We start from the raw sequence: 13,589 nt of genomic DNA, 5'->3' as shown, positions 1-13,589 counted from the left end.
AAAATGGCAAAAATATATGAGGTCCTTGTGATACTAAAACTCAAATAATTGGCAAGGTTTTTGACGATGACACATAATTTTGCTAATTCAATGTATAGGCCAAAGTTATTAGGGAATTCCGGTTTCCAATAAAGAAAATACTTCTTGTTCAAGTAAATCTCTATTTGTGTGTCTGGCCCAAACTCTAGGTTACTTGACCTAGTGGTAATAGGGTTTTAATTAGAGAGAATCTCGGAGAATATCGTAGAGATATCCATTCATTGTATGATTACCTTTCCTTGTACAATTCAGATTCTATGCATTGTAATCCTCTATATAAAGAGACCCATATTATCAATGAGAAGATATAACAATTCTCTCTCAAATATCGTTTCCCTAAAACACGTTATCAGCACGGAGCCCTAACCCTGAAACAAATAGCCAAACCCTGATTCAAGAAGCTAAAAACCTTGAATCTGAATACAAAACCTTGAAGCCTTTTCTGCCTCCACCTCACACATTGAAGAACTCGATTCCAGGAATCCATAACCGGCGGCGGCACCCCAAGAACCGGCCAGAAACCTACCGAACTGGCCACCGGAAGCTCCATACAACTCGCAGCAAATATTCCACCGGTTCACCATCTTCCGGACCTCCAATTTCCACCAAATTTTGATAGCAGAAGCCCACTGATATGAAATTTCAGGAACCGGAAGAAAAAGTTCAAAAACTGGAATAAAAATACGTGAACCGGCCACCTAAGCATCTGCGTCTTGAACCGGCAAAAAAGAAGAAGAGAATAAAAGAAAGAAAAAAAAAAAAGGGGAAAGGAAAAGAAGTGCAAGACCAAGCCCAAGGCAGAGGTCCACTGACGCAGGTCCACTGCCACATCAGCCCTCCGGTCAACGTCGATCAACTCCTGGTCAATGCCTTTTCCGGCGACTTTTCGGCCACTTTTTTCGGCCATTTTCCTGCCACTTTTTCCGACCACTTTTTCCAGTCATTTTTTCCGGTGACCTATTTCGTGGTATTTTTTACTAAACGTTCCCGTTTTTTTTAGAGTTTTTAAATTTAATTTCTCTTCTTTTTCGGGGACTTGCAACCTCCCTTCTTCTACCCCCCTTTCTTTATCATAGGGGAGACCAAATTAAGCTGAACTGTGGGGGTTCATGCTCACTCCAAGCTTGGAGCTTGTAGAGTTCTCCAAACTCAGAGTTTGTTGAGATAAAACGATCGACCGCAAACATCATTGTTTCGATCTAATCCAACCTCTCTTGGAATCGAATTTCTTGGAAGCGACTACACTCGGAAATTCATAATTTCTTGGAAGCGACTACGCTCAGAAATTTTATTTGTTTTTCGTGGTAGCCTTTTTCGCTCCGAAACTAACCCTAATTTCTTGTTCTTTCAGGATGATAACCTGAACAAATTGGACTTTGCTCCATTGGGAACAACTGGCTCTGAATATCACAGGTGGGTTGGTGATATCCGCCAGCATCTCAAGGCCTATAAAATCTTGGATACGATTCTCGAGCCTAGCCAGGACGTGCTAACTATTGAGCAAGCTCAAGCTTTGGAAGCAAATAGAGCAGCCTTAGAGGCAAATAAGCCGAAAGCCATCATCCTAATGACTCGTCATGTGGATGATTCGCTCTAGTACGAGTGTATGAATGAAGAAGACCCCAGAAGGCTGTGGGTCTCACTCGAAGATAGATTTGGCAACGTCCGTGACTCCCTGCTTCCTGACCTAGAAGTGAGATGGCATAACCTCCGCTTCTGTGATTTCAAGCCAGTTCTTAACTACAACTCGGAAGCACTTCGCATTAAATCCTTAATGTAATTCTGTGATAAAGAGATCACAAATGTGATGTTGATTGAGAAGACTCTCTCTACTTTCCCCGTCTCTGCATTGATGGTTGCTAAGAACTATCGAATCGATGTTACTGCAAGACGAATCACAAGGTTTCATGAGCTCATTGGAGCTATGAATGTGGCTGAAATGCATGACAACATCCTTTCCTTGTGAAGAACTATAATTCAAGATCCGTGGGAATAGAGCATATTCCGGAATCCAATTATAGTCGCGCCCCAAAGAGAGGGTGCCTAGAGTGAAACCCTAATTTTAGGAATACATTTGGACGTTCTGGTCCATATAATCGCTCTACTTGGGAAGGTAATCGCCAAAATAGGCGAACACGGAACCGGAGAGGTAAACATGGAAAGAGAGAGGGAGGCAACGCCTCTGGCCATGTTGGTGGCACCACCAACACTAAGAGCCATCTAAATGACGCTTTCAAAGCGCCTCAATCAATGGAGTTTGAGCAAAGAGATGTATGTTCTCGATGTGGAGTGTCTGATCATTGGGCACACATTTGTAGAGCTCGTGAAGAAATTGTCACCGCCTACAAAGCATATTGTGAAGCAAGAGAAGCTCACTATATGAAACAAGAAGATCAAGAAGATGATCTAGAGTGAAGGGTTGAAGACTACAAATCTGGCTGGGATCAATAGATCGTCAATTCTGTTTAAGTCTTTATTTTTCCAAGAGATGTAATAGGCAATTGCCATATATTTTTGTAGTAAATGCTAATGGTTTAGCTTTTCTTCAAAGTAGGCTCACTCAAAGTAAGTGTGATGTCTAGGAAGGTTATGAGATTAGTGGTATTTAAGTGAGCTTTGCTCCACCGACATCTCTCTACTCACCTGGTCACATTTATTTTGGAATTACCGAAAGAAGTTAGACGACTACCATTGTTTTGCATTAGCTATCATTTTGGATTAGATTTTGTTTACTCAAAGAGACAATGATGTAACTCCGTTGGCTTATGAATAAAATTTCGAGCTCTTTATGACTCCATTTTGATTATGAGCATATGACTTTTGTGACTACGATGGCTGGGCCATCAGTATTAATTCAAGGACATGGAATAGCCCAAGTTCCACTTGCCAAATGACACCTTAATTATTGTCATAGAAACTCTCTACGCTTCTAGGGTGAATCACACTTATGAATAGCCGACGGATTCCATTCGAAAACGCATGTAGAGAACGGAAATGAGTTCCTTTGCAATACCTCTAATGATTGTGAACAAAGGCGCATCTTAGAGAAGTTTATTTGTCTCTCTAGTGAATTTTATGTCACTATTCGAGTGATTACACGCATTGTAATTATATCTAAAATACTAGAATTAAGCTAATACTCTAGTCAATTATTATGTAATTAACTCATTTTTATTTATGTTGTAGAAAATAAGCGGAGTTGCGGAAACGAGAAGAAATGATACAAAATTGGATCATTCAGAGTTTTGACAAAAAGATGAAATTGTAATATCTTAATTATGCAATTAATCTTAATTGCTTAATTACTTAATTGAGCAATTGCTTAATTTCTTAATTGAGAAATTGCATAATTGCTTAATTGAGCAACACACAAAACGCAGTAGCAAAACATATTAATTAACCAATATGGTTAATTAATCAAACCCATCAAATTTGTGTGCCCCACCGAACTGTCAGACCCACTCTCCTCTTCTGGCTGCAGCCCAAACCAACCAGTTTTTATTATCATCCAATTAACCCACACATGACCACCGCTATCCCACATATATATACATATATAGCAGCCAACCCTAGGGCTGGGCGTTTAAGCCCGAAAACCCGCAAACTCGGACCGGCCCGTGAAAGTCCGACCCGTACGGGCCGGGTCCTATTTTTTTTTCCGTCAAAACGGTCCGGGCCGGGCTTTAACTTTCGAAATACGGTTTGGGCCCGGGCCTAGACTTTCAGAAATGAAAAAGCCCGTCAGGCCCGTTTGACATTAAAAAAGACATGTGTCTCTATACTATTGGCTGGCTATTATTTTTATGTTGTTAGTCTTCATTACTAGTATAGACCTCCCCACACCAAATCATTCTCTCTAATATTAATTCCTAACCCTACTCTCTCTCCTCTCTTCTCATTTCACTCTGCCGCACAACCCCTTTAGTCTCTCTCCTCTCCTCATTTCACTCTGCCGCATAACTCCCTTTCTCTCTTCTTCTTTTTTGGTTACAAGAACTCCGTTCTCTGTTTTCTTCCTTTGATTCTTTGAAGCTTCTCATCTTTGAAATCCAGAACCTTCCTCATGGCCATCGTCTCACCGATCTCATCGCCTCGTCTTCACTCACCGATCTCATCGTCTCATAGATTTCCAGAACCTCTTTCTCTCTCCAATTGGATCCTCCCCTTCCATAGATCCCACGATCTGCTCTTCCTCTCCTGCCCGCCATGGAAGGATCAGTTAATTGATTCAATTTTTTTTTTGTTGTAGAAATCAGATTTGTTAGTTATGTTGTTCGTTGATAACTATATGAACATGGTACTCATATCTTTGTTATGTTGTTCAGTTGTTTTGGATTTAGAACGCTACTGATCTTCTTCTTGTTTTTTTTTTTTTTTTCTATTAATGGTAGCATTATAAGCCTTAATGCCCAGAAAAAGGAAATAAAAAGTATCTCTATTCAGCCAAAGCTTAATGGAGGCATTAAAAGCTTAATTGATTTGTATTTGGACTTTGAACATGTTGAGATCTAGAAATACATTAAAAGCTTAATGGATTTGTTTTTGGATTTTGAATATGTTGAGATCTGGAAATACATTAAAAGCTTAATGGATTTGTTTTTGGATTTTGAATATGTTGAAATCTGGAAATACATTAAAAGCTTAATGGATTTGTATTTGGACTTTGAATATGTTGAAAATCTGGAAATATAATGAAAATTGGTATTTGGGCCCGAAAACCCGGAAGCCCGGCCCTAAATGAAACGGGCCGGTCCCTGATGGTTGCAAAATGGGCTTTGGGCCCGAACCGTAAAAAACGGGCCGGTCCCGGGCCCAGCAAAATTTTAGTTGGACCCGGCCCGTGCCCAGCCCTAGCCAACCCTATTCCCAGGGGAGATATCACGACTCTCTTCCTCCTAACAACAGCGTCGCACACTTGGGGGCAGCCTTGGGCTGCTCTCACTTACCTCTCCTCTCCTTCATTTTTCCTCTTTTCTTTCTATTTTGTTTTGAGATTTGAAGGACTACTCACATAAAGCTTCAAGGATCCATCAAAGGGCTCAATCTCTACAAGATTCAAGATTTGGGTATTTTGTGGGGTTGTAATTCAAGGCTAGTTATGCTAGCTTTATAGCTATTTGTGACTATCCTTGTGTTCTCCTACACTTCTCTGCTCTTTGCTATTTGAATTTTGTAATTTTGATGTTCATGAATATGGGTTGTGAGTAGTTACTTTTGGGGGCTAGGGTTTCTAACTCTAGCTCAATTTTGATGTAATTGACATATTTTTCAAGTGATAAATAATGTATTTTCATATGGGTTCATTCTAATTACTATGCTACTTGGTTCTTGATGCATGAATTTAGGGAATTAACCACTCTCTTTGTTATGTTTTGAGATTTGTGATGTGTGATACAATGGGTGGTTCTTTTGTTCACTAGCTTCATGTAATTAGTGTGGTGTGTCAAGTAGTTGTTTAATCAAGAATGAATGATTGCCTAAGTTTCTATTTTCTTGTGCCCTTCGCCTTTAATCCTACACATTGTGGCCCTAACAAGGCATAATGATTAGGGTTAGAGAGTTCATTCTTGCCTTAACTGGAAGAATGGATATCAAATAAGAGAAATTGACTTAGTGGCCTTAACCGGCATTAGGTAGAGAACTAAGTAATCATTACATTTTAGGTTGTAACTATTGCATGCTTAAATCCCTAATTCACTACAACAATGATAGTCATTTCCAAGGGTGCGATTTGGTCGGAAAAGCCACTTTCCCCGTCGGAAAAAGCTATTTTCGACAGCTAGGTGCCCTCGGAAAAAATATCATTGGAAATAGTCTTTTTCCGACCTACCCTCAGAAAAAGATATATTTCCGACAGCCAGATGTGGTTGTAAATAATTTTTCGGTGGTCGAAAATTGTTACTCCTCAAGGATGACGAATAGTATTTCCGACAAAAGATGTTTGTTGGAAATAATTCGTTGCTTGTAGGAAAAAATTGGTCGCTAGCCAATCCATTTTTTTCCAAGGACTTATTTCTGACGAATAGTAGTGGTCGGAAAAAAATATTTTCGATAAGAATATTTAATTCCGACGACTATTTGGCATCGAAAATGAATAAGTTTCGAGGGTCATATTTTCCTCGGAAATTGATATTTCCTGTCGGAAAAATATAATCTAACATTTCTGAGAATGATATTGTGGTCGGAAATGTTTTTCCACGAGATTTATTCATTGAAATTTGTTAGCAATTTTTTTTCCCTCTCACTCAATTTAATTGTCAACTAACCTAATTGGAAGAGGTAGATGAATAAAGATAATTTTTCTATTAAATATACAAGGAGACAATTAAATCTTCATAAAAAAAATTGCATTAGAAGAAACATAGTTAATCATTCCATTATGGCATGCAGGTTTGTCATTGTCTAAAAGACTATTGATATAGTCATATTAATGTTGCACTAGTTTTCTAACAAAATTTCATAAAATGATGACACCAACCAAGTCTTGAAGAACACCTGGTGACGACAACAGGGATGCCAGTAGAAGCTGCATTAATAGCAGCCTTTACTTTCGCAGCCATTCCCCTCGTCCCACTCTTGATTTTACTCCACAAGTGACTCCGCCTTGATGCCTCTCCTTTATATATGTATGAATGAATGAGCTTTGAATTTGTGTCACTTGGGAGGCCCACTGTAGAGACCCTCCACATCACTCATAAGGATAAGAAGATCAGCCTTTAGCTCCTTAGCTAGTATAGCTGCCAAACTGTCATTGTCCCAAAATATACCAGAAGAATCCTGCAAAGGTGGTCATGACTGTGGAATTAGTGCACACTACCTATTAAGCGGAAACAGAAATGTATGAGTTTTTAGAATGGAATCAAGGGTTGGCAAAGTGTAGCGAACATATAATTCGTCTGTTATGTCGGAATCACCAGACTAGCCAGAGCTTCATAATCAATTTCTGATTCATGTATAGAAGAGTGGTATATGCCTCACATAAATATGTTCTGGTACTAACTGCATCATTTTCATTGAATATAGGTATAGTCTTTAAAGACAGCAAGTGATCGACCGTTTCTTTCAGCTGCCTTTGAAAATCTTTACCCCTAAAGTCACTTTCTGTGACAAGACACTGAGCTTGTGTCACATCCTGCAAGGAAATATAACAAAGAAGCAAAAACCTGAGCCTTTTAGAATACAACAAATTAGTTTTTTCCTAAGAACTACTTAAGAGAAGATCATTGCAAGCACTCACCTCACTAAACACGGACTTAAAGAGAGCCATCAGATCAGGCTGTCCAACAGCTGCACATGCCTTCCCATCCAGTTTAGCTGGCTTTTGCAGATCAGCAGAGCTGCAACTGTTTGAAAATTGTCAATTTATGAATGTTCTCTGAAATAGAGAACATTTCAAACTCTCATATAAAAATTTCAATTGAATGATCATACACCATACAAAGAATCACACCCAGATAGCCAACAATGCCAAAATTTTCAATGAATGCAAATATCAAACAATCCCAATAAAACCCAGATAGCTATAAAGATAAATGAATCAAATTTAAAACAATACAAGAAAAAAAAGGAGAGAACTTTATACAAACCTGGCCCTTTGTGAAGCCAATGAAGAACTCCCTATGTCTGGGATGAAGGCCATGGTCCATATTACTGTGTCTCTCTAAAACCCTAATTACAGAGTTTGATTTTTTCTTTGTTCCCCAATCTTGCTTCCTCCTGGAAAACAGTTCAACATATATTCATTCAATTTGAAAAGACCCAGAATATAATGGCCAAAATATTCAAGATAATCAACATATAGTTATAAATGATTAAATGAATAGAAACTCTGGCAGACACCAGAGATTTGAGAGAAAGAAAGAGAGACTTACTTCCGAGTTTTCACAGATTGAAGGGGGGAGAGAGAGGGACCGATTGGAGGAGAGAAGAGATATGTCTGGATTGAAAATATTATAGATCGATGCCCAGCGCCCAGACCGCCTAAACCCAGAACGATTTCCTCCATCGCCCGGCCTAGAGCAAAATTGGGGAGGTGCTAGCGCTTAGGCGCCATGTAGCGGCCTCACAGACCCTCTTATAGAAATTTCTATCCTTCTATCCTCATTAACTTTGAAAGAAATTACCTCTAATAAAAAGATCAAAATATATCTTTATTTTTATATTTTTTATTACTTGTAATTTTACGTGTTTATCCTTTGTCATTAACGTGGTTTTTAAAGTACATGTATAAGGGGTATTTATGTAAAAATTTATGTTTTGGCTAACAAGCACTTTAGTTTTTAATAGATAAAATAATTAAAATAAAAGAATCATAATACCCTAAATACACTAAACTCTTTTCATATAAAAGATGTTCTAGAATCCGGTTTTAAAAAAGTTCTCTTAGATTCTTAGTAGTAGTCAGCAATGCAATTGCCTTCTAGCCGAGCCTCTAACCTTACTACGACATCAACAAACAAAGATTAGCATTACGAAAACTAAAAAAGATTGAAAACCCTAATTTCAAATTTAGGGTACTAAATAGGAGAAGAAAAACTAAGAGAGGCGACATAGATGAGAAGCGTTGCATGACAAAGACACTACTGCTGGCAGGTATTGGTGTTTGGAGGTTAGTATAGGGAAATCAAAGAGCAGTGATCATCAAATAGTTCAAAGAACTAAGATAAATGGAGTGGCTAAATATATGTGAGATTAAAACAACATCGTTTCAATTCCAATAAGTTGCTATACACTATTTACTTTTGCCAAACCCCGTCCAGATGAAAAGTTGAAAAAAAAATCCTCTAACAAAATTAGATAAGAAATTTTTCGTTCCTAATTCTTTTTGTCCAAAATTTGAAATTCTGTGTAACTAACTGCTTAAATTTTACCAATTATTTTCAAAATCTAAAACGCATAGGAGACAAAATTAAATTTCGTCCCCAATTAAATTTTGGAACAAATATTTTTTTCTCTAAATAGCGTCGAATGGAGAGTTTTGAAAAACAAAACTTTTAGGGACAAAATAATTTTTTTTGTCTCTAATTAATCATGTGTTTGGAAAAATTGGTCCGTCCCGAAAAAATTTGTCTCCAAATGGGTTTTCTCTAATAGTGTATTCTATATAATTGTATATGATCAATCAATGTCTACTATATACGAATGCATATATGTGTGGAGGGACAGTCGTACTATATATGTAGTATGTATGTGATCAATAATGAATAGTACTGGACAAGCACACATGATTGATCGACAATGAATTGTGTGTGTGTGTAGGAGTCTTTCACTAACGGATATTTTTTTTGGCCATTTTAAGAGATCTCTTGTGAGACCCAATTTTTGATTACATATATCGACATCTCTACTATTCAATTTTAGGTCTTCATATCACTTATACAAGTTTCCAGCACAATTGATGATTGTTAATGTAGTCATAATCATGATTTACTATTAAGGTTTAGGGTTTTAGGGCGGAATCTCCCAGTTAGCATGATCTCTTATTTAAATAGAGCAGAATCTCCTAGTAAGCATTCCAATTAGCGCAGAATCTCCCAATTAGCATAATCGTGATTTACCATAGATGATCTCTTATCTACTTCCGCAACTAATAATATATTGGGTTAGGGCGGAACCTCCCAATTAGCATGATCGATCGATCAAGTCTTATATAAATCCAAAACACATATGTATTATGTATATATAACTATGAGACTTGTAATATATTATATATATAAATATATATTATGAGATTTATCTGATCTTACCTTATAACCAATATATAATAAAATTGTTTTGTCTTTAACATATAATGCATCAATTATAATAAACTAATAATATGTCATCAAGTGACCTGTGGAAAAATGGTAAAATTAATATTTTTATAAAAATAATACAATTTAGAGAAATATTTTGTTCATTACCGAGGGTACTTTGTTGCCCTCGAAATTAAGAAATCATTTCCGACAAAGTCAACTGCCTCTTGGAAATAGGTCTATCATTACCGACGACACAAAATCTTGTCGAAAATAATACTGGCGCCAAAAGGTCCCGCCAATTTTATTGTTTTTCTGAGGAAATTGGAACGTGTTAATGCTCAAGTCCGGCGGTAGCCGATTCCTTGTTTAACGCGGGTCCGGTGGGCGGACCGCTACTCCAAAGATTAGATGGTTCCTGTTTGCTGCAACACGATAGACAGGGCGTCAGAGGGAGACCACGTTGGGCGGTCTTCACTGCTCCGATGCCTAAGTCAGTCACTGTATATGGATAGCATGACAATAAATGAGTAGTAATTGCGTAATTAATGAGGAGAGAGGAGAGAACCTTTTATAGTTGAGGAAGAGGTTGATCTTCCTCTTGTTTCCGATGTGGGACTGATATGCTTCGATTCCCAGCGTCTGGAGCTTCTGATGCTATCTTGACGCGGCGCGTCAGCGGTGATCTGGGGGCGGTCCAGGGCTTAAGCGGTAGCCTGCCTGGCCGTGCCTTCGCAGGTCATCGCTTTGGTGGGAGTCGGTACTTCTGGCGGTACAATGAGCGTGGCTCATTATAGCTAATTATGCTCGTTCTGGCACATGTAGGTATAAGTCCCCCAAGTCTCCAGTCAAGGAGGGCAATCTTGGTTGGGGAGTTGATTGGCAGTGTGAAGCGTTACTTCCGCTAGACTTGCAACAACATAATTAGAGTCAGTGCGTTGTCAACCATGGATTTACTGAGCAAACGCTTTATACCCTTTCGGGTGGGCCCCTGCCAGACCCGCCAGGGAGTCCCCCACTCCCTAGCCAAGACGGACCTCCTGATGGTCGGCAAATTGTTTGTTGAGGGGAAGCTGCGCGGAGCAGAGGGTGTTGGGTAGCGAGCCCAATCTTAGTACCCAGGTGACCGGAGTCAACGTACCTGATCAGGGTCGTCGTAGACTGTTGACAAGTCCCCGTGTCTCGTAGGGATGATCTGACCGTAACGCCGCGTGGCGGTCGTTGTCAGAGTGAGGCGTAGCCTCGGGATTCGCCGCTGGCGGATACCCCCCGCTGGATGTAGCAGGAAACAACGTCGAGTAGACGTGTTCGGCGATGGTTACTGAGCGGAGTTGCGCTTAGCAACGCACGGGGTTTGCAAGAGGGAGGGGGTTATGCCGGCAGTGCCACGTATAGCTGAGGCTGCCCCTTGCAAATTGTCAAGTCGAAGTCTTTCTAGCGGGGATTCGCTTAGCGGACTTTGGTACTTGGAAAATGACAAGTGAGAAGTTCCGCTAGCGGGGTTTCGCTCAGCGGTGACTTCGTCACCTGGAAAGTGACAAGTGAGAAGTTCCGCTAGCGGGGTTTGGCTCAGCGGTGACTTCGTCACCTGGAAAGTGACAAGTGAGAAGTTCCGCTAGCGGGGTTGCGCTCAGCGGTGACTTCTTCACCTGGAAGTTCCGCTAGCGGGGTTTCGCTCAGCAGTGACTTCGTCACCTGGAAAGTGACGAGTGAGAAGTTCCTCTAGCGGGGTTGTGCTCAGCGGTGACTTCGTCACCTGGAAGTTCCGCTAGCGGGGTTTCGCTCAGCGGTGACTTCGTCACCTGGAAAGTGACAAGTGAGAAGTTCCGCTAGCGGGGTTTCACTCAGCGGTGACTTCGTCACCTGAAAAGTGACAAGTGAGAAGTTCCGCTAGCAGGGTTGCGCTCAGCGGTGGCTTCGTCACCTGGAAAGTGACAAGTGAGAAGTTCCGCTAGCGGGGTTTCGCTCAGTGGTGACTTCGTCGACGATTGGTGCCTTCCCTCTACAAGTAGTGGCTTCTACCAGACGCTTCGTCTGATGGTGGTTGACACGTGGCGAACCCTAAAGGGTTAGCGTGCGGAGGTGTGTCTCCTCCACCTAGCCGTCTCCTCGCCATTAATGTTAGTAATGATGGATTTCGTAACCGAGGCGACGCCTCGGTTAATCCGGAGAGTAACTGCAGTTGTGGGACACGTGTACGGCTGACATTTGATGTCGTTTTTAAACGGACGGCGTGGGATTGTTTGACGTTGACATAAAAGGGGGGGAAGGTAGCATATTTGGCACTGCTCTAAACTTTGAACTGTGCCTTCGTCGTCTTCAAGTGTTCTGTGTCTGAGATCGGAGAAGAAAGGTGAGGTGATATTGGCGAGTTTTCGTGCGTGGAAGAACCGACGATCTCCGGCTTCGAAGACTAGTGTACACACTACTATCAGAGGCTCCACTGTTAAGGTTGGTATTCTGGCCTATTTCCCTGTTTCATTGGGTGTCTGCCTCGGTGAATTTCTGGGTTTTTCTGTGATATGTTCTTTGTCGACGTACTGTGAGGGTGTGAGGGTGTGAGAGTGGGTATGGGGAAGGGTGGTTGTGATTGACAGAATTGGGGTTGTTAGGGCTTTTCTAGATGGTCGAATCTGGGTTTGAGTGCGTTTGTTCTTGTTTTGGCATTTTCTGGGTTGAGTGTTGTTGATGTTCTTGGGCATTAACTGATATAGGGATAGGTTAGATCCTGTGTGAGCTAACTGATTTGGGTTTTAGGGTTTTGGGATGGCCGACGTCATAGAGATCTCGAGCAGTGAGGATTCCGGATCTGAAGTGTCATTCAGCGCGGAGGATAGAAATTTTATTGACTCGTTGCGTCCGTCTGCCCGTGCAGGAACCTCACTGCCAAAAGCGCTAGAGGTCGAGCCGCTACAGACCATTCCGTGGGACGTAGATATGGGTCGTGCATCGCGTCCGGAGAGTTCTAGGGCGGGGGAGGCTGCCGCTACACACACTTTGCACGAAGAGCGGCTAGAAAGCAATAGTGCCGCCAGCGATTCCGCTGGCGGGGGAGGTGTAGCGGGAGAGGATACCGAGTCGGCGTGGGTGTTCGAGGATGGCACCCCGGTTGACGAGGCGGGAGGTAGGATGACCGCTGTTGCCGTCAACCGGCTGAAGCGGGTGTTCCGGTTGCCCGGCGTGGTGAAGCTGCGTCCGCCGACGGTAGAGGAGAAGGCCTCGATCCTTCCAGTGGGCCACTCCGCGGTGCACGAGGCTATATTCCGTGAGGGAGTGACCCTCCCGCTGGTGCCCAATCTGCAGATCCTGCTGTGTGAGTTCGGCATCGCCTTTGGGCAAGTGTACCCCAACATGTGGCGGTTACTGCTGGCGATGAACTCGTTATGGCGGTTGTCTGGTTGCGAAGGACCGACCGTGGCGGAGGTGTTACATTTCTACGAACTGGTGTACGTGAAGTGCCAGGGTTGTAGAGGGCAAGTAAACCTCAGTCGTCGTCAAGGAGCGCCCAAGCTGATTGAGAACCTGAGGGACTTAATGTCCTACTGGCGGGGTACCTTCTGCATTGCCACGGAGGGGTGGGAGTACCAAGCGGGGTCCAACGAGGGGGAGCCGACGTTTAGAATTAAGTCGGAGTTTCAGCCCATCCGAGGTTATTTGTCATTTCCGCTGAACACGACTGGCGGGGTTTCTGTTTTTTTTTTTTTGTTTTTTTTTTTGTACTCTACTGATAATGACCTGTTTGTGCAGCGGGGTTGCGGTACAACCTGACTCGTGAGGAAGAGTGCCAGGTAGCACGCATCAGGGGTTGCTGGCGGA

The 13,589-nt window shown here is 41.7% G+C and overlaps 2 protein-coding genes across 4 annotated transcripts in view; both read right to left on the bottom strand.

Moving 5' to 3' along the window:
• Positions 1 to 13,589, bottom strand: part of LOC112189518 ((13S,14R)-1,13-dihydroxy-N-methylcanadine 13-O-acetyltransferase AT1-like) — a 36,443-nt gene that overhangs the window by 950 nt on the left and 21,904 nt on the right. The gene's annotated exons all lie outside the window — the stretch shown is intronic.
• LOC121051826 (delta-1-pyrroline-5-carboxylate synthase-like) lies at positions 6,404 to 8,100 on the bottom strand. Of its 3 annotated transcripts, none has more exons than XM_040515302.1 (5): positions 7,911 to 8,100; positions 7,626 to 7,755; positions 7,277 to 7,382; positions 6,925 to 7,171; positions 6,404 to 6,816 (listed from the first exon to the last, which is right to left on the bottom strand). In XM_040515302.1, exons 2-4 carry the CDS (start codon positions 7,676 to 7,678, stop codon positions 6,950 to 6,952), a joined length of 381 nt encoding a protein of 126 aa, XP_040371236.1. In that variant the 5' UTR covers positions 7,679 to 7,755; positions 7,911 to 8,100; the 3' UTR covers positions 6,404 to 6,816; positions 6,925 to 6,949. The 3 variants fall into 3 exon arrangements, with proteins under 3 accessions (XP_040371236.1, XP_040371200.1, XP_040371224.1); XM_040515266.1 differs by having other exon boundaries at positions 6,954 to 7,171; XM_040515290.1 differs by having other exon boundaries at positions 7,040 to 7,171.

The sequence above is a fragment of the Rosa chinensis genome, chromosome 1, assembly GCF_002994745.2.
Source record: "Rosa chinensis cultivar Old Blush chromosome 1, RchiOBHm-V2, whole genome shotgun sequence".
In the NCBI taxonomy this organism is placed as follows: domain Eukaryota; kingdom Viridiplantae; phylum Streptophyta; class Magnoliopsida; order Rosales; family Rosaceae; genus Rosa; species Rosa chinensis.
Note: the sequence above shows the minus strand (reverse complement) of the source record. Positions and strands in the feature narration are given on the sequence as shown.

Coding starts and splice junctions, on each gene's coding strand:
- LOC121051826 (XM_040515266.1), bottom strand. CDS start 7,678: ATGGCCTTCATCCCAGACATAGGGAGTTCTTCATTGGCTTCACAAAGG. Junction 7,383..7,625: donor TTGGCTTCACAAAGGGCCAG/GTTTGTATAAAG, acceptor ATTTTCAAACAG/TTGCAGCTCTGCTGATCTGC. Junction 6,817..6,953: donor ATGAAGCTCTGGCTAGTCTG/GTGATTCCGACA, acceptor CCACCTTTGCAG/GATTCTTCTGGTATATTTTG.